The sequence below is a fragment of the Ooceraea biroi genome, chromosome 5, assembly GCF_003672135.1.
Source record: "Ooceraea biroi isolate clonal line C1 chromosome 5, Obir_v5.4, whole genome shotgun sequence".
NCBI lineage: Eukaryota > Metazoa > Arthropoda > Insecta > Hymenoptera > Formicidae > Ooceraea > Ooceraea biroi.
The window spans coordinates 7091571-7114485 of record NC_039510.1 but is presented as its reverse complement, the minus strand read 5'-3'; the positions used below and the strand labels follow the sequence as shown (position 1 = coordinate 7114485).

Here is a 22915-nt window from a genome sequence, read left to right as displayed (position 1 = left end):
TCGCGCGAGGAATAAAGTTCTGTCATGGAAATCTCACGGAGCACGCGGCGCGGAAGAAAAAGTCGCAATATTTTCACTGCGAATGACAAGCATCTCTCGCAGCATCAGCAGCAGCAGCAGCAGCTGCATCTCATTGAGAGACACTTCACGGCAATTCACTCTCGTAGATCCAAGTAAACGCGCGCGCAGTCCCGCGCGAGGCAGGAAGGCAGCGTGATGATAAAGGGGGGCCGATAAAACCGCGCGGCAGACAGCTCGCGTTTGCCGGGCTGATTCGTGCGACGTGCGTATCCCGCTTTACAACGTAACGCAGTCGAGCGTCTCGATTGCAGCCGGTGGGGCTCACCCGGCGACGGGTCCGCCCGAGATAACGAGGTCATTCCTTCATGATAATCCTTATCGACTGGGATGCCACTGACTGGAACCACGACAGTCGCGCGCTCAGCGCCGGACCGAGCGCTGAAGTGATCGTCGTCCGCGAGTTCCGGCGCGACCGAGAGAATGCGCGTTGAATTACCGCTCGCTCGCGAATAAACCGCCGGAGCGTGTCACCAAACCGATCTGCGAAACCGAGATTGCGGCCGATTCCAGTTAGGTCCTAATCAGAGTGATTAGTGACGGGGAAACTTCCGGGAAAGTCGGTGCGTCTTGTTTTGTTTCCGGCTGCTTTTTATTGAGACGAATAAAAGGAGCGTATTGCTCGTCTCAATTTTCTTATTTTTGATTCTTGATCTTGATTATTATCGTGCGATTCGCTCTTCAGGAAATCGGAAATCGAAAATGGGACGAATGAAGACATTGTTAGCTTCCGTAACTAATTTTGTTAGATTAGTGGGATCATCATCCCTCTCCGGGAAAAAGAGGAATGATCGAGGCACTGCGGAAATAGAAGGATGACTCCCGTGAGAGACATGTAATTTTCGTTAACCGGAATTGGCCGAGAATTCTCATCGCCATTAAGCCCACGTAAACGCGGGGATAGCGTGCGTAACATTGTAGCTCGATCATCATCGGAGGTAACGACGGTGGGTGTCACGATGAGCTATCACGCGATTTAGGCGGTTCGTGTCATCAGCTTGCTCTTGGTTGGCGATTGTGCTTCTTCGAAATGTGTCCGGCAAGAAACTTCCGCAGGAAGAGTACACACACACACACACACACATCGAAAAAATTAAAAATATTTTCAGCAAATAAAAGTCGAGAATTTTTCACTGGACTTTTGGATGTGAGCGGTTAATAACGAATACGATTCTTCTTTCGGTGCGCGAAATGTCACTCTTGCAAGCTCAATGAGTAGCAATATCGTCGTCTTTGAGTTGCCATCGGTCGTACGGTGTCAAAGTCCGACTCAATGTCGGTTAACAAGGTTTCCCCTTCGCAGTTGCCTAATGGAAAGCCGCCCGGCTTTTGCCCGGAGTGCTATAATCGGTGCACGCACAACAGCTTCGTTCGAAACCGCGATTCATGGAAGGTCACTCACGCAAGCGCCGAGGAAACGCGCGAACAAAGATAAACGCAGACGAGGCTAAGCGGCCATGTAATGCGAAACAGTCGCGAGCGAATGGGGATCCCCGCAAACGATCCGCCGGAGATGGCCCATGAACGACGTGATGAAGACGCGAGAATCGTTCGGCAAATTTCCGTCGAGTTTTCATATTTTCTTGTTGCTTCATGCTCTATCTTCATTCATTTCTTCGGCGCACGGAGCAAATCACAATGGTGTCAAAGTGTTTTAAACGATCGAACTATCATATTTGTCAGAGGTAATTCTTCAAATTGTGCCAAGCACTCGCACGAGAACCAATACCGGGTATAATAGCGTCATACGTAATTTAGTCTCGATATATATTTATTTGCATTTTATATATTTTTTGTACGTGGTTTTTGTATCGGTCTTATACAATCGAGAGATGCAAAGTTCAACGTGACACGTAAACGCGTTTACAGTGAATCGAGGATGGCCGGCGATGTCTGCTCGTCACCGCGCTCGAGAGGCAGCGGACGCTATTGCGCGAAGACGGTGACATAAAACGGACGAGCGCGATCCAGGACAATGGTTCGTAATGCAAACCATCGTCCGAAGGCCGTCGTCGTTGCGCCTTCTGCGAGCAGAACGCCTCGCCTCGCAGAGGACGACGAGTCAGTCGAAACTCGCGCGCGGATCGGCGTGGAAGGCGATTTAGCATAATCGGTTGGAGCTCGCAGGCGGCGATCTGAAAGAGAGGTCCTAACGTCGAGGTCGGGAACGTGTTCATGCGCGATTAAGCGATTACGTCGGCCAGCCGAGATTGCGCGCCGCGATCAGAACTAAATTTGAAAAAAAAATCGATTTATTGGACGAAAATTAGCATTAAGGTAACGAAAACATCTAAGAGAATTGAAAATATGTTATAATACTATTATGAAATCATCAATAAATTCCGCTCAAACAATGATGAAGTTTAAAAAAGAAATATTGGATAACGCAGGATTGAAATACGTATGATTATATTCATGGCAGATATTCGCAAATATTTTACGTCATTTTATACAGAGTGCCAAGCGTCACTTTCTTAATTTGCTGCCTCCTTAATTAAATGCATAATTGAATTGAATGGCAGGTTTTCTCGATATCTAAGAAATTCGCGATGCCACGCAGAAACAGTAAAAATACACATCGGCCATTCTCGTGTGCGTCATGCGATTCGTTTAACAGCCGTGTATGTGTAATGTGTGCGATAATGACCGGTTTTACGGTAAGAGGCGGAAAAATGTCTCGCGAAATTTATTGCGCGGGGTAGTTCTGCATCGCGCAGGATCAAATGTAAGAAGTAAGATTATCGCGCTATGGTTTCTCAAAGTTCACCAGGTGTGAGCGATTAATAACGCAATTATCCTTTCTAACAAATCCCTTATTTGCTGATGCTGACGGTTTATTAGTTGGCGCGGGATCGTAGAAGCGAAAGCGCACTCAACGAGCCGATAATTTATGAGCAAGAGTGACATTTCGTCGACGTTTCCACACTAGCGCGGCTTCATCGATTCATGTTTTATTGCAACTCACGCTTGAGAAATACGTGATTCGCATCGATCGAATTGGCGCGGTAATACATATATCGGACGCGCAGTTGCTTGAATAATCGACGTTATTGACCAACGTGAAAGTCCACCATGCTCCACAATTCGCGCGAAGGTCGATTGCTGCGGTATTTAATGCGTTGAAAGCAGCAAAATTACGAGTGAGACAGCCAATCAAAATTTCCGTCGAGAAGAGATCCGATTAATCTACAGTGCACCCCATTCAACCAATAATTCCCGCGATCGGGCAAATCTGAGCGCTATGACAAACTCAATCGGACGATTCGTAATCGTGTTAGCTTAACTCGATTTATCGAGTCACGTGTGTTTTGACCAAGCACGCGGAATCCGCAGTCTCAAGCAAATACGCTTCGTTTCGTGTGGTTTCAGTTTTATCCGATCGAAGGTCGAGTGATTGCGCATTTCCTCAACCGTCGTCGTTGACTCACTGCGACACGATGAGACGTTGAAAAGTCTCGTCCATCTCGGGATTCGCGCGGGAGAAAGACACGAGAAGAGAAAAAGACACGAGGATCCCTTCCGACCAGATCGCGGAAGATGGTTTGGGACGACAGGCTCTCGGTGAAGGAGGTGACGGAAATGAAGAAGAAAACGCCGCGGTTCCCGTCGCGCGAGCGGAACTTCGCGATGAGGAGACGCGGCCCCCGTAGATCCTCGTCCTTGATCCTTGGCGGAGCATCGCCGATCGGCGCTCCTCCGATCGAGCCGCGGAGCCGGGACGTCGTGCAGCCGGATCGCCACACGTATGAGGATCCATGCAACAGCGATTGCAACGTGTAAGAATTTCTTCTTACTTCTATCGCCCACGCACCGCCACGCGCCTTTGTCTCGTTCATCGCTCGAAATCTCGTATCTGTCGCGGCGTAAAGTGCTAATGAAAACACTGAATCTCGTTGCCAAAACGGAAGAAGTTACAAAGTTGGCAAAGAGAAGCTACTGAAGATTTTCGTGATCGTGTGCATGATCGACATGGCAGTTTCAGATCTGACGAAAGAATTGATTTCCATAGAGCTATTTAATAAAGATAAAAATTTAATATTGATTATAGCAAGCGAGCTTATGAAAAATATCTTCAAATCAATAAGTACTGATTAAATAAAATTAAACTAGTCAGAAGTGTCGAAGATATCAATGCGAGGATAATCTTGCATAAAAATTAATTAACGTAATGATTTCATAAGCTCATTTATAAGAAAAATTTCACAAGGAAATACGTAAAATGAAACACACAAAATGAACGCACAAAATAGACACTACAATTGGAACAGACGGATCGAACTGTTTTCCAGGTTCCTGGTATCCAGATAAGTCGCCGTTGTCAATGAAAAAAATCGAAAAAATGCCGATTTTTCATCCAGATTATTATGGTCAATACAAGGGGGAATGCGGGACGAATCGTATCATATGTGGCGTAACAATTTGCCATTGACAACGGCGACTTATCTGGATGAGTTATCGTCGTTGGAAAACGAAATATCACACGCGCGCGCATAAAGGTCGACAGCCGTCCTTTCGTTGATTTAATGAGGTTATTAACGAAACATCCTCGTTATCCCGGGCGTCGGCAGAAACCCGGAGAATGGTACCCCTCTTTTCATGGTTCATAAGCTCCGCGCGATGATTTATCGACGAGTGGCGACAGCAATGGCAGAAGACAAGCTTCTTCTTCATCTACCGCTTCTTCTTCTTCGTTGCTCATCGGATTTATGCGATCAACCGAGCGACTAATCTCCACGCGGACTCGTGACCGCGAACTCGTGCACGAAACGGCCGTAAATCCGCGCGTGGAATCGTCGCGCGTGTCCTCGTTAAGAAGACGTCGTGAAGGATCGTCTCTTTGATCAGTTGGCCATTGCGCTCGTCGGCACGCGCGGTACTCGAGGTGAATCGCGAACTAGCGAGATCTCAATTAGGAGAGACCACTACGATGAAATGTCTATCTCTTAAACTGTCCAATGTCAAACACAATAAGATGAACAATAAATTTCATGAATATCAGTGCTAAGATATTTATCGCTAAGAATTGCAGAACCATGCGTAACAGCTTTCTACCATATTTCTGTCAGAAGGCTTTTCAAATCAAGAATATTGAAAACATTATTGACACTATTCTTGCAATTATCGTAATGTTTTTCGGAGATGATTTCAGAAAAGTTCAGTCTAAAGGTTGAAAAGAGTGTGCATCGATACTACTGAAAAATATCATGCGTTCGAGTTAACGTTCTGGCGATTTTGAGGACAGCCTCCCTCCGCATTTTTCAGGTTCATCATTCAAGAAACGCTTCGGTCTCTCGAAATCTGATTAACGTATTCACTGTGGGCCTTCTTATGTTCCCATAATTATTTACATGTTAATGAGCTGGCGTTCAGCTTCTTAAATTTTCTTTCACGATGGACCTCGAGAGATATCTTAAACCGGGTCCGCGCCTCGGCGTATATAATCTTCATCTTGGAGCATTCAAGCCTCTCGGGCACATCGCGTATTTACGTAATACGAGTCGGCCGTACGGAGTTTGTGGCCTTATTGGTAGGCACGTTTCGAAGGCGTACAAAATTCGTAAGCGAGCTTCCATGATGTGTGCGCCACGCTATGCCACCGGAATCGATTTATTCGTGGTCGATAACGAGATTGATTGGTGGCCGAAGCCTCCACGGCTCCTATGTACCACGTCGCTTTAAATCGATGAACGCCCATAATTTTCGTTTGTAGTTGCGCAACGTTGCGTGCGTACAGTATTTTACAGTATTTCTACGAGACGCGCGCGCGTCACTCGACGGTCAAAATAAATCAAACAGTGAGGATAAATGTGATGCAATCAGAGGAACTTCAAGATTCAACGTGTGATTGAATGAGAAATTGTGCTCTATGCACAGAAAATATTTATATATTTTTCAGACTTCTTTAATTTGATCCTATTTCTTTTTATCGTAAACTATTAAATTTTGCAAATTCGTATTCATGATAAATAAAACATTAAAACTTGCCGTATATTCGCGCGCGTTTAAATGATACAACACGCACGTCGCACATAAAATTGTAAATACGTTTCCGTTGAGTCACCGGCAAGAATAAGCGAGGACTACAAGTACCGCGGTTACAACGTGGTTCCGCTAAATAGACCGGTTAATTAGTAATTAAGTCGCTATTTGACGGGGGGCCAGCTATAACAAAGTTGCACGCGTGCCGCGTGTTCCAAGTTTTACCAGAGGTAGTCGTTCGTCCACCACGTCGCAGAGCACGACGTCAGAGTCTCGGAAGATAAATCTTACCGCGTTCGCGAACCAGAATAATTTACGGATCCATTGCCAAGGTGATCCGTAAAGTCCTCCCCGTAGATCGAGGACGTGTAGATCACTCGTAGATTCACGATTCTGTCGAACTGCTCGTCATTCCCTCCGCTGTATCCGCGGTACCCTAATCAAGAAAGATAATAAACAGCGGAAAATTTTGAAGGCAGTCTGAACTTCGGATCCTGCGAAACGGAGAAGCTTTCGCGGAATGACTGTGGCGTCAATCAAGCGAAAGTTGGTTATGCGGGTATAACTCAAGTATGCAGTCAGTGCAAATAAATTGTTAAATGACGAGGCATTTTAGGAGATGCATTTTTAAAGAAAACGGAGAACACGTGCATCTCCTTGAGAAACACGTTATCAGAAAGCGAACGTGGCTCTTAAATTTGTAATTTTAACGCATGCTTGCAGCTACATGCAGCTTCCAAAATGCATACCGTCTATACATTTCTATCCTTTTTATTTCGGATCCTAATTAACTATGAGCATTTTATAATCAGAATAATATGCGAGAATAAATGATTGATATAAATAAAATAATAAATACATTTCCACTTATATTTATCAATTATACTTTTTAATTAAATTATTATAATTTATTTGTTAATATTATATTGCTAATACTGCTTGGATTATCAACGCGCTGTGCGTCGTGTAGCTCGTAAATCTCGTGCGTCGCTCGATGGCGTCCAAGTCCAAAAGGAGACGCTGCTCGTGGCCCACCTCGTGAACACACAGGAAGCCTTCGCACCGCCGCACAGGCGGGCCTGCCAAAATCTTGTCAAGTTATGTCACGAGTTCGTGTGCGGAACTACGCAGCTACGTTGAGCACAGTGGAGGCGGCTAATGTGCTCGCATTGCTTTCCTCATCAGAGTTCCCTTACGTAAACTCACACGAATTAAATGCTCGAACGTCCTCCCGGCGAGCGTGACGCAAATTTTTGGTTCGTACCACCGCAATTCGTCACGGAAACCGTGGTCGATGTAGCATATCGTCGTAAAACCGCCGCTTATATGACTCGCTCGATTGGCACCGCGAAATCCGGCGACTTCTGATCGACACGACGGGGAAATGTCAAGTATCGTCTCACTTTGTAGAAAAATATGGATATATTTATCCAGCGTTATGAAAACATTTTTTTGAGGTTTTGAGAAAATTTATCCTTTGCGATAATTATGATCGCGATCATCAGTCTGAGGAATCGAGGACTCGAGAAACTGATTGCCAGGATGCCAAGACTTGAAGCGCGACTCAAGATGCCGATTCTCGCCTCGCTGCGACCGATTATAATCTTAATAATCGCGTCACGGTTTAATTTTGAAATGGGTAATAAGGCGATTCCGATGCTCAAAGTCTCGCGAACGTTTATTTAGCCCACGGACTCTCGGCGCGTATAATTATGCGCGTATAATTACACCTGCCGATTAAGGTGTGTCTCCTGGCTGTCCCTCGCGATCACGCTAGCGTGATCGTTAATCTCCTCGCGCATTTCCTCGTGATTGCGACCCGCGTTCCGGGCAATCCGAGATCACCATCTCCATTCACGTAATTCCATGGAGATCAAGGGAGGTTACGGTGAAAACCCTGCTGAGGATCATGGGGAAAAAAGAAGAGCTATTATATTAAATCACGAAAACTGTTGCCTCAAAAAAGAAAAAGCTGAATAAAGAAGACACGGCATGTAGATGAAGTATGTTAGGAGATTTTTATATTTTACGTCAGTCCTGAAATGATATCCTCAAATTTAGGATCATGTTGAACGCGATATTCAGTGTCACGTCGATTTTAGAAGATGAAGATATTATTTGACATTAAATTTATATCCGCGTTTTTGTTTTTGTAATAACAATAACTTCAAATAAAATCCATCCAATAGTTTTCCTTTTCTTTTTCTTTGAGCTTCGCTCTTGTTTCGTGGAAAGCATGCTCACGCGCAAGAAGAAGCACGTACAAATTTTCTGTAATTATTTCTTGACTGGCCAAGCGTGTCGGTGCGTTCCGTTTCGACGTCAAATGTGCCGGGACTCTTTACACGCTGTTTAAAGACAGTAAAATCCTTTACGATTAAAGTAGAGGCGAGAGCCGTATCATGCGCGCGTGCGTGTGCTTGGCGGTCTTTCTTTTCCCGACACGCGAAGCGTATTCCGCGGCAAGTTAGCGAAACGACGGTAATTAAAGCTACCGCGGACGTTAAGGAGTGATCGACTGCTCGCGCGGAATCGCGCGACTAACGGCAAACACGAGCTGCCGCAATTACGGGCTACGGCCTCCTCGTTCTTGCCGCTTTCTACCATACAGAAAGCAATCGCCACATTTTTCTATGAATGCGAAATTGTAATCGCAAAATACATCCCTCGCGTCCCGCGATTTGCAGTTAAACACCGAGCGCGAAACGCAATTTGCATAGGCGGACGACGCGCAAATTACACATTTCGCGCGCGAGTCGGGTGAGGTAACTTTTCGTTAAATAACGTCTCGTAGACAGGCAGCAGCAAGTACTCGCGCATACTCGCTTGAGAGCATCTTGATGCGCGACGATAACGACGAAGCGCGCAACTAGGACGACAGCGGAGAGCGATTTTTTCGCTAAGAGCCGCAGCGACGTGAAATAAAAAAGGAATAACGCGGAAATGCTCCGTTGACAGTGCTGACTGGTCACGGTAGCCCACTCTCGCGAGCACTCGCAAATCGAACCCGTCCCTAACGAGCAAAGCGAAATGCCACGGTGTCATTTTACGCGGCGGCTTACACGCTATTACGTTACGTTGGTCGAAATCGATGCTAAACGCTCGGCCTTGCAATGCGATCCTTGTGGAGCATAAGTCCCCCGTGCCACCGCGTTCTCTACCTGCTAGATCCCGAAATCGCGATCGACGAAATGTGCAAATTGAGTCATCTAATTAATAATGCACAATCAATTCCCCGATCAATTATTTATAATCAGTTTTTGTCCGAGAAAGAAAAGAACTGAATACGTGACAAACATTCCTTGGAAAGGAAAGATTGATTGAAAGCGTAAGAGAAATTGTTCTTAAGATAAGTTAAGAACAATAATTAGTTCAGTATTGATGATTAATTATTAGTAACTATATTTCCTATCGACATTTATTTGAGTAATTTACAAGTCAGATATTTCCATACAAATAATTATCTCCTGGCGATAATAAAAAGGAGCAGACCGGAATGCTTTTCTTCGTATTGTTCGTCGACAGCTCGTTGAATTATCGGAGCTGAATCGACAAAGAATCTGGACGCCTTCGAATTACAGGAGGAAGAATACAACAATGCAACAAGCGGAGTTGCGTCGTCATCTCGCGAGATTCCCTTTGGTCCTCGTCATTGTCGTTGCACAAGCGAAAGTCCCATTTACGCCGAGTGTCCCGCGAGCGGACACTTGGAGCGGACTCAGGAAGACGCGAGATCGACGAGACTTGCGGGCTACCTTCCTCGACTCGTGCGAGTGCAAGGTGGGAGCTTTGGCCGAGCTTCAGCCACGAGCGGACAGATGCGAGCGGACTCGCGCTTGCGCTATCACGGCCGCACGCTGTTTCTTGCGCGGCCACCCGGTATTAAACCGTACGTACACACCTACCGACGTCCCGTCGTCGTCGTCGAACCGCATGGCGCCAGTTTGAAGCACGCTCCTTGTGCGGATGCACTCTTACGTGGCGCGTGTCGTCGTAATCCCGTTTCGCCTTTTTCGCGCCGAGCTCGCGCGGAGAAATGCGCTTCCCTCGGGAAGAAATTGCACCCTGAGAGCTCGCCGATTTTCGAGGAGCAGTGACAGTGACGTCAAAGAAGAAGGCGTTGTTGATCACCGAAGTTTTACAGTGACAGATAATCGAGAAACCAAAATTGCGAAAAATGTATTATTATCCATTATAGTCGCGCCCTGGAAAATGTCTCAGAGAATATGTGTGAGTGCGTGTACACGTCGATACATTCGGTTATCTTGTATTGTTATTGAAACGTACTGATGTTGATCAAACTTAAATAATTAGACATTCTTAAAGCATGTATATTTTGTTTTCGTAATCTGAAAAGGTGGCGATTCACTTCGAGAAATGTGCTGGAAGAAATCTAACTTTGTTTAGTTCCATTAAAGCAAGAAAAGAATAGATGCAAAATACATTTCTTCTTTTATAATCATTACGCCAAAATTCTCTGTCTATTAATTAAAAACATTCACATGTATGTAAGAAAAGGGAATATGTCACAGTGAGATCATTTATGTTATTTATGGCCAACGATCTGTTTGCAAAATCCAACCGGAAAAACGGATCAAAATATTTGTAATCTCTGGATAGATATAGAACTATAATATTTCATGATGATACGAAGGAACCTTCTCCGCGACTCCAAAAATTATTAGAAATTAGCGCCGCAATTTTTGGCTCGTCCATTCCTCGTATTTGTAGCGCGCATTGTACGATCGGAGTGAAAAAAGACGCGCTTGGTCAGACGCTGGTCACCGGGTCGGCGTTTCCCATCGCTGTTTCGTCTTACGGGAAACATCCGAGAGGTTTGGTGCGAGTGGCTGCGTTGTATCGCGCGTTATTGCGTCTATTTCCGACGGCGACTATTACCGGCGCTCAATATAGCGCATGCATTTATCTAATTAATAGCTATTAGTGGCCGGCGCGCGGCCTCGGCGATTCCCGGCTGGTCGGCTTGTCGGCGGGATGTTGTGGCAAGCCGAAAGCTTCCGGGCGTCCGCTTTCTTCCACGTGACACCTGTCAGCGGTCCAGCCGCTTGGCGATTTACTCGCCGCGCGATCCATACGTCCGTGATTCATCCACGAGTCTGTGATCTATGGGGATCTATCGTGCCGCTCGCGAGGGAGAGCGGTTTTCGTTCCTTCCTATATTTATTTTACTTAATCCCGCGTTCTTTTTCAGACTCGTCTCTCCGCGCGCGGCTAAATGTACTTTGCGCATAACTCTCATCCGCGGAAGGTGAACGATACGAACCCTCATCAAGCGGGTAAGAGAGAGAAAGAGGGGAGGGGAGGGGAGGGGAGGGGAGGGAAAAGCAAATGTGCTGCTTTCGGCACGCTGCATCTTCCCGGCCACGACGAGCACAATGACGATTAATCGCGTCCGCGCGTACGTCAAGATTCACGGTAGCAGAGTCCTAGTTTTAGATTTTGCTCTTGGCAGACCGAATCTGTGACTGAGTAACGGGCGACCGTCCGTTCCTCTTCTCCGCCACGATGATTCACCTGCGGGCGAAATAGCTGCTTTCCAGGTAATGCTGTTTCCGAGATGGAAAGGACGCGCGAACGTCACCGCGCTCGCGATTATAGTAATCCGTTAATTTAATCGCCGCGCGCGTCCCTGCGAAGCTGCCACCGCCACCGCCTTCTCTTACTTACGTCAATTCCCGTTTATACGGCTGTCGACATGGCGTCTCGCGCGTGCGGCGGAGAAATTGCGCAAAAATAGCGATTCGTGTTAATGCATTTCCGTGAATCACGCAGAATGTCAGCGTCGAGGAATCGGCATTCTTTCGGCTGCGTTTCCGCGCGTTCGAGTCGTCCGCGCGATCGTCGATGCACTCATCTTTCTTCTCTCTTGAAAATTGGATTGACTTCTCTCATGACTCGAATTAATTTTGATGAGTGCACGAGCGTTGGGATATTAATACATCATGAACGACTACATGAGAAATTGATTTCAATGTAAAACCGCGGAGCATGAACGACATGCAACGAAAAGATTCCGCTATTGAGATCTAAAACTGTCCCACGTTACTTTCTCGAACGAATCAACGGCGATATGAAACCGACCGCTTTTTTCGTTTCGTTATCTTCCACGTCGTATTTATCGGGATAATCTGTTGGACAGCGAACGGCACTCTGATATTATTCGCTCAACGCATACGTGAAAAAAGATTCGCGCTATCAGAACCGTGTCCACTAAAACTCGCCTTGGCAGGAGACGGAGTTGATCGCGCGTATCGATCGAAAGATTAGCTCCGTAAGCTGACGATATGCACGTTCTTGAGAGATTCGCTTCAAGTCATCTGACGTCAGTGTTCGACACAGTGTTGCATGATAGTACGCATTTTCTGCTGCAGTTTGACATATTGTTTAAATTTCTTAAAGAAAAAAGATATCGTAAATCACTAAGCATATAGAGATGAAGATTGACTAGATTAATCCCCATCTGTCGGTGCATCTGTCGATCGCCTTTTTATCAAATGACAACTGACAAATGATGAATGATGAAATAATGAAATCTAAAAAATTAATTATAAATAAGCATTACAATAGAATTTAAATAATAGATCCGAAAAATTTAAATTAGTCAGGAATTGCGTAACAATATTAGATGCAAAAATGTAGAATATATGTGAAAAAGATAAAAATTCAGGTTTAAATGTACAGATTTTACTCTCTATTTTATATCTTTTGCGCATGATGTGATTCGATGTACTCTGTCGATCGGAAGCGCGCGTTTCAGTGACACGCAAAAAGAGAGGAAAGCAGAGAAAGAGAAAGATAGCGGGAAGATGAAACCGATCAAACGAAGCTACCCTCGAAACGTCAAATAAACGGCTGGTTATTAACTTGGCCAGCAGTCAGCCTCGTGACTGACGATACTCGTCTTTGATGTCGGTCGATTCGATCTCTGCTGCTTCGAATCGTTTTTCGCCGGGCGTGTCCGGGCGGGATGAGGGGCCGACGATCTCTCCGCGTTATAAATAACCGGACGTCTGTGAATCGCCGTGATTTCCGCAATGAAAATAAATTCTACGATATGTACGCGCGCGGGAACGCGTTCCGCTCGTCGCGCACCCTCATCGCGCGACGCGCATTCGCGCGCGCGTTGCAACGATTTTCGCGAAGAAGACGGCTCGGCACCTACTCGCCGACGATCGTAAAATAAACCGCGCGAATATCGATTTGCCGAAATTATAAACTATGCTCGCGATGTACGACGCCGACGCGCGATGTTTGCCGCGATGGTGCTCGCGCGTCTCATTCAGGAGATAAACCAGATTATCCGCGCGAAACATGGTCTGATAGGTACGCCCGACTTGCTCGAACATTGCCACTTCAAGGTGTGCTTCGTATCGAGAGATAACGCGAATACGCTCCGCAATCCCTATCTCGTCTTCGGTTTCCTTCGTATCTATTTGATACCGCTGAATAAATCTTGCAGCATAAAAATGTATCTTATAGGACGCATCGCGTCAAGAGAGGGAGAGAGAGAGAATGTGTGTGTATGTGTGTGTGCAGAGTTCGAGGTGACGGATAGACTCAACTCTTCTCCAACCGCTAGTTTCTCTTCGAATAGGCGATTATTACCGTACTTTTGACAACCGACAAACACTCGTTCAGTGTTATCTCAAGTCATTTATATTCAATTAAGACTTGCATCTTGCAGAGATAACTCCGCGTTAATTTTTTCCTGAAGTTCGATTCGATACTACGAGCGAGCACGATTTTTCGTGCCATCGTGAACCATCTTGCTATTACTCAGTGCGGATCGATTGCTGAATTAAGAACGGACTAATCCATCATTTCGACGGTGCCTGAAGATCCTCAAGAGCGACAACGATAACGGCAACGACGAAGCGCGATGCGAAGCGGAAGCGCGATGCCGGGCACCGAGTCGGCACCCTGAACGAGCGGCTGCGGCGGCGTCACACGACGCCGACCCTGCTGTCGGGTCCGGGCCCGTCGAGGATGAGCCCGAAGGGTCCTGGCAACCAGGAGGGCCCGAAGATGGAGGTGCGGGTGTCTTGCGTGCCGACGCCCGGCGCCGAGCCGCAGGGCGTCCGCGTGCGCATTCCTGAACCGAAGAAGCGGCCGATGAGTCCGCCGATTCACGAGTCCAGCACAATGCGCGTCCGCTGCCCTTCCGTCCCCGAGAAGGATTTCTACCGGAAGACTGCATCTCTGGACCGGCGGGACCGTTATCCGACTCTGTCCGGTGCGGAGATCAAGCGGGGTCTGATCCCCAGTACCACGGAACCGTCGGGCATCCGTCGCCGGAACCCGATGCTCGATCGCAGGAACCGATTCCCGACCATCACCGGCGCGGAGCTGCGACGTAGCATGGCGATCGGCAAGTGTCCTCTCGAGGATGGCCTGGACCTCAGCCTGGCCCCATGGCCCGGCATGAAGTGGGCCTGCGTACGGGTGCTGCACCTCTACTGCAAGGTGTTCGACCAATTCGAGTTGTTCGAGCTGATTGTTAGGTAATTTCACGTGGTCCTGGCGTGGTGTAAGGAGCAAGGGAATAATGTTCATTTTTTGTGAAGCTGAGTTATTTTTTTATGTTCCCGAGACGATCGGTATCTTATGATTTCTCATGATGAATGTTGAATTTTATATTTGTTATACTGGAAACGCGATCTACAGAAGAGACGTTGTGAAATTGAATTTCTCAGAGAGCTCTTGAGCTCTTCCTGTTCTATCTAAGATTGATTACTTTAAGGTGAAGTTATTGATATAAACTAATTCCACTACCTAGCGAAGCGTAATCTAAATTAAATCTAAATTAAAGTATGATATTCACAATCATCAATCTTGCAATATAAAATTAAGACGAAATGTGTATCGTTTGATTGAAAATATTCCAAAGCATTCTACAAATTTATACTTTCTCTTATATCAATATTCATAGAAGGAGAGAAATAGAAATCTTTTTTTGAAAACACTCCAATCAAATTAAGGAATACTTTGATTTCGTTGATTCGGACGATCATTTATGAAATTTGTTTACTGTGATTTCACGTGATTCGATCGACTCTCGGGTTTTCAGAAGCTCACGAACATCCTGACGGCCAGTGAACGTGGCGCGAACGCAATTAGCGACCGTTAGTATCTATTAGGCGAGAAACCTCTAATAGGGTCTCAGTGGTTGCTTTACGATGGAAAAACGGCGAGAAAGCAGAGCCAAGCCAAACCTGACCGAATGATTTACGTCGAGTCGCGTTTGTAGGTTAACGAAGTTGATTCTTCGCGTTGCTCGCGTCTGTTGCTCACCCGTCCGATTTGATCGAACACGCGGTTTCCCTCGTGTTCCCCCCTTATTCTTCGTTACATCGCTCTTCTCTCTGTTACGTAAGATGCATCCGGAATCGCGTCAGCAGGTCTACGTGCGACCGGCCGATATCTCAGAGAGATAATTTTTTTATTTTTTTAAACACAGGTATTAACTTGTCATGACTGTCAGACGGATCTTTTTACGACACGAGAGGCGTTTCTCTCATGTCTCTCCTTTCCTTGCGCTTAGCTGCATTAATGTAGAGATGGCAGTCTCTAGTGGTGTCTCATGTTGCTCTGTTCGTTTTTGCATCGCGAAACGGATCGACTTTCGCGCATTTTCTCCCCCTCGCACCTTTGCGGATCTCAGGGGTCTTGCGTGAAACTTATCATACATCACTTCCTTCTCGTTTATGAAATTCATTTACCATATTGATATCAGACATATGCGATATGCGACTTGGAAGTCAAACCGTGTTTCTTGATATCATTGAATCATAACATAAATTGAATAGACAATACCTATAAGATAGATATTATTATATTACTGGTAAATGATAAATGTTTCTTAGAAGCGCCATCTAACGTAGATTCTTACGATGAACGTTACTACAAAATGATATAATATCTCATATGAAGATTCAAGTTCATTATCAAACTTATAATAAGAATTTTTAAGAATACACAACGTGACAACAGGCAAATGAATTCAATAATAGATTCTCTCATCATTTTAAATTAATTTTTTTTAATTATACATATTTATTTACTCAGCGGTTTTCTCTCCATAATTAGCTGGGATCTGAATCGACAAAAAAGAATTTTGACACTACGTACGCGATGACGATAAGCAGACAGCGATTGTTGACGCAGATTCAAGCGAATTACGATCCAAGCGCGGATATGCATGACGTTACACACGTTCGTCGAATTAACAAGGCGTCAACATTAATTTGCACGCACCATTGCGTAAAACGCCGAAATCTGTCCGACAAGCCGTAAGATTTGTTCAGGCTGTAATGTGGATAGGGAAGAGACGAGGAAGCGACGAGCATGTCCGCCTTGCTGGATCTACGAAGACGTTTTATAACGCAGGACTGTTCCTCGTGAGACCCGAGTTACGGTTCGCTGGCAAACAGAATAATTACGCGACTGACATTATGAACATGACATTAAGGAAATCGCCGATAATACTCCCCCGGGAACGCTTTTCAAAAGAAAAAAGAAGATGCGCCAAGGGAGAATGTAATTATTCTCGGTTTCCTGAATTATGCACCAGAAATCTCATGCCTCATCGATTCGAAATTTTAGATAAGGCATGAGATTTCTGGTGCATAATGTATATCGGATAAGTTTATTACCGTTGCATGTTCATGTATTTTTAAGAATAGTATTTTTAAGAAAATTAAGAATCTATTCCGTTTCCTTTTATCCTCCCTCCTTCTTCTCCTGCATTTCGTCCTTACCTTCGACGAAAGCTTACATTTCGCGTCGAAAAGGATGACCAAATTACCATAAAACCTTAAGTGCTGACTTACAGGGGACCTCGTTTGATTTTCGCGCAAATGGTGATCCTGAAGATAAGGAGGAAGTGCAGGGAGAGAAGGAGGAAGGATAAAAGGAAATAGAATAGATTCTTACTGTCGTGCGACAATCCGAGTCTCCTTATCCGGCCACTATCGCGCCAGCAGAGAAAGCACATGAATATGGCATAGTAGAAGCAAGGGAAAGGGAGATATCCCCTTGTCCGCATTAGCGACTGAGGATCCTCTCTCTCTTTCTCTTTCCCTCTTTCTCGGTATGGCCTTGGGTCCTTCCGCTATCCGGAAGGGTGCGGTAGAGCCGCAATAAATGTCCGCGGCAAATACATCCCCTTGATTATACGATCACCATTCGATACGGTAGCGGCGGCCGGTATCGATCCGGGTGGCCCACCCCCACGGACTAAAGTTTCCTGTCGCACCCACACACATCAAACGTATCGATATCTTTCGCATTTCGTGCCGCAAATATCACGTATGTTACACTCGTGTGCTTAATCGGTCCCGTTCGATGTTTGCATTGATTCACGATTCGACTATTGCGAAAAAACCTACGGCACCGTTAATAAGATGCAAACCGTTACGGAACATAATAAATGTAGGTTTTGTATCTGAAAGAATCTCTTTGTTTCGTATAATGTCACATTGTTATATACAGGCTGAGACACCTAAAACAGGCCACCTGAATATCTCGGCTGTTATTGGTGATAGAAAAAAATGTGTCAGACCAAACTTGCATGGTTTCGAGGGACACATAATTTGTTCCAAATAATTTTTTATTAGGTGGACGCGTAGAGGTCATATGAGGTCAACTTCGTTTTTTTAAATAGTATGATATGTTTTTTTACGTACCATCTAGTAGAGCGTTTGAAGATGCGCACATTGATCTACGGGTCAAACTCATTCAAGGTCACTGAAGGCTAAAATTTCTAAGTACTAGAACTTTTTCATTTCTGAGTTTACGGTATTTTCAATAGCAGAGAACTCTAGGCAATATACAAAATAATGATATCATCAACTCAGAACTTCTCGGAAAAGAAAAAAATTTCTAAGGGCTAGAACTTTTCATTTCTGAATTTACGGTATTTTCAATAACAGAGAACTCTAGGCAATATAAATAATAATGATATCATCAACTCAGAACTTCTCGGAAAAGAAAAAATTTCTAAGGGCTAGAACTTTTTTTAATAGCAGAGAACTCTAGGCAATATAAAGTAAATTATTTTCCCTTGCAGTTGGCCTTCAATAACCTTGAATGATTTTGACCCGTAGATCAATGTGCGCATCTTCAAACGCTCTACTAGATGGTACGTAAAAAAACATCATACCATTTAAAAAAACGAAGTTGACCTTCATATGACCTCTACGCGTCCACCTAATAAAAAATTATTTAGAATAAATTATGTGTCCCTCGAAACCATGCAAGTTTGGTCTGACACATTTTTTTCTATCACCAATAACAGCCGAGATATTCAGGTGGCCTGTTTTAGGTGCCTCACCCTGTACATATAAATATAACATAAGTTCTTCTAGTTTTCGTATTATAATATAACGATTGATCCTTTTCACAGTTTAGTTGATTCTATCTTGTTATTTTCAATCCTCAAACAGTTTCCCTTTCTTGTAATATTCAAAGTTTCTTTGCACCCTTCAATGTTATTATCGTTAACAATCCGCGTAGTCGATGCTCGCCTTAATTAGTTAACGCGACAGCGATATTTTTAACGCAGCTGTGCTACAGGACATTAATTAGCAAATTGCGGTAACCATCGAAGAGTCAAGTTTGAAGTTTGAGGCTGACGGCAGTTATACTGCAAATAAGTTATTATAGGAGCAAGGGAAAAGCGTAACGCGAAAGTGACGAAAAAAAAGACATTAGGCGATTATCGACGCACGAGCGTGACGTATGTATAAAGGTAATAAAAGTTTATTGGGCGCTTCATCACGGCGCGTTGTGTGTCCCGAGTTGATGAACGACGTAAGCAACGTAGCAAATATTTATCGGAGAGCCCCTTTCTTTTCAAACGAGAGAAATTTAATTGAGAAACTCTAATTGAACCGCGATATGCTAACAATCCGCTTTTTCTCTTAATAATAAAATCATGTCGATTATCATGAATGAGGAGACCTTTCCACGCAAACTGACGGTTTGTTTTTCTTTCAGAAAGAACTGTACAAGCTGCAAGTGTCCGCGGGAGGCCCACGATGTCTGTCACGAAGAGTGGGTGTCCGTCAGGTCTCGTTTGGGACTTAAGGGCGACGAATCGAGCGGGCCCATCGGTGTGGATCCCAGAGAACGGGGCCTCGCTTGGGCACCACCTGGACTTCCGTCGCATAAAGTGAGCATTTTCTTGTTCTTTATATTTTTCAAGAGGCAGGTACAAATAAAATATATTTTGCAAAATTACGAACGTCAGAATTATATTAAAAAGATACTAATAAGTTTTTCGTGTCTAATTTGCTTGAGTGTCTAATTGCGAAAAGAGAAGTAAATCTATCATCGATTAATTACGTAATATATTAAAAGAAAAATAATGTGTTAGCAAAAAGTGAATCGAACGCTGTACGAGATAAGGAATTCAGTCTGATTAAAATGTTAGTATTCAACCGCGATTAAAATAATTCGTCTCCGATGTAGATTACTGATGCATGACATGTCGTTTAAGAGAGAATTCTCTGCAATATTATTTCAATCAAACGTCAATCTCATTTCAATTGTGAACTTGATCCCGATATCAAAATAAACTCATCTTTAGCAAAAGTATCCTGAATTCTCCTCGCCTGCGACGTACGATTCTACGATGGACCTATCGCGCTCTGATCTTGCAGCGTCATAAAACGTTTGCGCGCGTGTCGCCGCTCTCGCACGAAGCGCGGCGGGTAGGGTGGTTCCCCTAAACGATCATTCGCGGTTTATATCGCGAAGCGAATAGGATAATAACGGGTGGTCGTAGGCGGTGGGAAGGCAAGGAGCGCGGATAGCGTGCATAGCGAAATAGACGTTTGACGGCCGACGGGAATCTTGGCGCGCCGCCAGCCTTCAATATTTTTCGCGTGGTCCTGCCACGCAAAGCTTTACAGCCTGGAGCTGGTCTTTCTCACCTCGCCGGTGTGCTTTATTATGGACGCTCCTCGCCGCTTTTTACGAGTTCGGGCCACTCGCTGCCGATCAGCACCGTGATGCATTTATGATGTTTTCGATGCCCGCACGGGGCATATTGAAACCGCACCGTGGATGAAGATCGTTTCCACGTCCTTCGAGCCGGCAGGCAAGAGAAAATCGCGTCTTTCATATAAGAGAGAAGTTCTACGTGCAGATAAGACGCGAACGCAGTAAAAAATGAAACGGAGATTTTATTAATTCTAAATTAGCGTAAGATCTTACGTGTTTTACACTCAAATATTAAAATTGCTAAAAGCAAACGAGATATTTTTTAAAAATTTGTTGAAGAAGTATCTCGAGTTCTAGTAGTACCTCCTACGAAAAAACAAGTTGCCGGCATTTGTATTGTGAATAAATATATATGCAAATTGTTATCGGAACAAGGTATGCTAATTGTGTGCTTTTTTCAGGTGGAAGAATATTTCTCGATGCTACCAGAGATCGCCGTACCGAGACTCGGCACGCCCGGCGAACGACACAGAGATCGTCAGTTGGCGATCCAATTACCCAAGCAGGACCTAGCAAGGGCCTACTGCCGTCACTTGGACCCGAAACATGCTAGCAGCGCCGATGATTTCATGGCCGCCAGGAATGAGATCGCTTTGGACATCGGCAGTGTACAGGAAGTCCTCGAGCGAGACCTCGTAAGTATCCGCTCCGGATCCGGCTCCATCCGCTTCCGACGATCAGTACAAAAATTTTTTGGATATTAATATCTCATATTTTTTTAAGAATATTCGATATAATCTCATACAATTTTTAAGAACTAGCTGCGCGTAAAACTCCTCTCTTATACGAGAGACGCGATTTTCAATATAAAATTGATGTACTCAAAATAAAATAAAAGTTAATTCGAAATAAGAATGTGACGCGAAAATTACATCGACTCCAAACAAAAACTTTTTTCGATTCGATTTATTTATTTAACATCAAAATTTTTTATCGATTCAAGTAACTTATTTATTAAGAACTATTGACATTGCACGACGGTTCTGATTAAAACATATTAAAATCATAGGATGCTGGGGAACATTAATTACGCATTCGTCAAATCTGAAAATTACGAATATAGATCAAACTGCGACGTCAAGGCTGACAGGAAGAGATTGGTTCAGAGTAGAAAATGAATCTGTGCTGTAGTGTGTCGAGAGTTTCTAATATCCGCTTTTGTCTTGTAGGAGTGCGGCGTATGCGGATTGTCCCTCAAGTACGGTAGCCTCGCTGTGTCAGCCAGCAAACTGGGTCTCCTGTATCATCCGGCATGTTTCAGATGCGCGGACTGCAAAGAGCTTCTGGTCGATCTCGCTTATTGCGTGCACGACGAGACGCTTTTCTGCGAGAGGCATTACGCGGAACAGCTCAAGCCGAGATGCGCTGCGTGCGATGAGGTGAGTACACAGAACTGCTTTCTGTTACATATGGAGCAGCGGCACAATCGACACATAACACGATAGCCGTGTAGTCGCAGCGAGGCTTCATGTTCCCGCGATTTATTATCGCATAGAAAGTTTACGGAACTTTGGTTATAATGACTGTGCAACAAAAACTTTTATCGGTGAGGTCTTCATGGGAAGATCTAACGGGAGAAAGTCTTTCAAGATAGGATAAAACATGAAATTTTAATTTAGATTTTATTTGTAATTTATGTATCGTTCTACTTAACGTAAATATTTAACAGACTAAATGAAACTGAAAGCCTTGAAATAAAATCTGGAGAAGAATATATCGTCAAAATTTTAAACGAATGAGAAAATTATGAAAAATTTTTATTAAAACATATTAAAGTTATAGCATGCTGGGGAATCTAGGAAAAAGTATATTAATTACGCATTCGTCAAATCTGAAAACTTGATCATATATTTCATACAAAGATCAAGTTAAAATTATTCAACAATAATCTCTCTGAAGCTTGTCCAAAAAAGAAATCGCAGAAGCTCGCACGATGAACAAAATATTTATTAAAAACAATATCTGCTACCAAAACCAGTAACAAATATCTGCTAAGAAGAAACTTATCGTTCAGCGTTAACGAAGGAAAGCCGGCTCGAAAGCTAGAGTAATCGTAGTGGGTAATCGTTGCAGACCAAAGTAGACTGTGAGCTTATCCTCCGACTGCTTATCCTCAGACCTCTGTTTTATCGGCGACAGTACATGTCTGCTTCATCAACCCGACAGCCTGTGAAACTGGCGATTCCTGCATGAAACACGCAAGTTCGATCAAAGCGCGCGACTGACACAAAAAATAAAAAGAAAAAGAAACAAAATGTGGACAGGTGTAATTTATTTAAATTACAAAGTTGTAATTGAGTGATCGCATCGATCGATAGAGGCTTGATTACGAGCGATCCGTCCACGTCCGAGTACACGTTTTCTCAGCACATTTCTTGCAGGCATGTCGTTCTGGCCATTTAAGGCATTGTCGCGATACTGTAAGGCCGCATCTCGCGCGAGGGTGCCCTACATCATCTCGTCCGAGCGTTTTATTACACCGACACCGGGCATCGCTTTTGCATTAAGTAAACCTGAAATCTCGCTGACCCAAATAATGAGCGTCGCCGTTGTCAAGGTGGACGCTCAGTCAAGCGAGCTGGCAATTTGCTTTTCAATGAACGGAGTTCTTTAAGTCTCATGACCAGCTCTTCATCGATTCTTTACGCGCATCTTTCTTTGCATTTCATGAGAGTACACAGCGTGCAAGGTAAACTGGCCGACCGGCGCGTGTGTAAATTTTCTGGTATTGTCACGCAAAAAGATGAAAGATATAAAGCAAGAGAATCTGTTTTGAAAAAATCTGTGGAAAAATCATATTTTGTAATAAGATTTTTAATTGCCAACGATTAGA

General features: G+C 44.4%; 1 protein-coding gene across 3 annotated transcripts in view; it reads left to right on the top strand.

Annotated features, from left to right (window-relative positions):
- LOC105287547 (four and a half LIM domains protein 2) overlaps positions 1-22915 on the top strand; it is a 60404-nt gene that overhangs the window by 3559 nt on the left and 33930 nt on the right. Inside the window, exons 1-5 of one of the 3 annotated variants that reach the window (XM_011353144.3) lie at positions 471-641; positions 3448-3854; positions 19075-19249; positions 20484-20717; positions 21252-21461. In XM_011353144.3, the coding sequence (XP_011351446.1) occupies positions 3616-3854; positions 19075-19249; positions 20484-20717; positions 21252-21461 (858 nt within the window). In that variant the 5' untranslated portion in view covers positions 471-641; positions 3448-3615. Of the gene's footprint in view, positions 1-470; positions 642-3447; positions 3855-13916; positions 14580-19074; positions 19250-20483; positions 20718-21251; positions 21462-22915 lie in introns of those variants that run through there. The other 2 variants (XM_011353148.2, XM_011353147.3) reach the window with 2 other exon arrangements.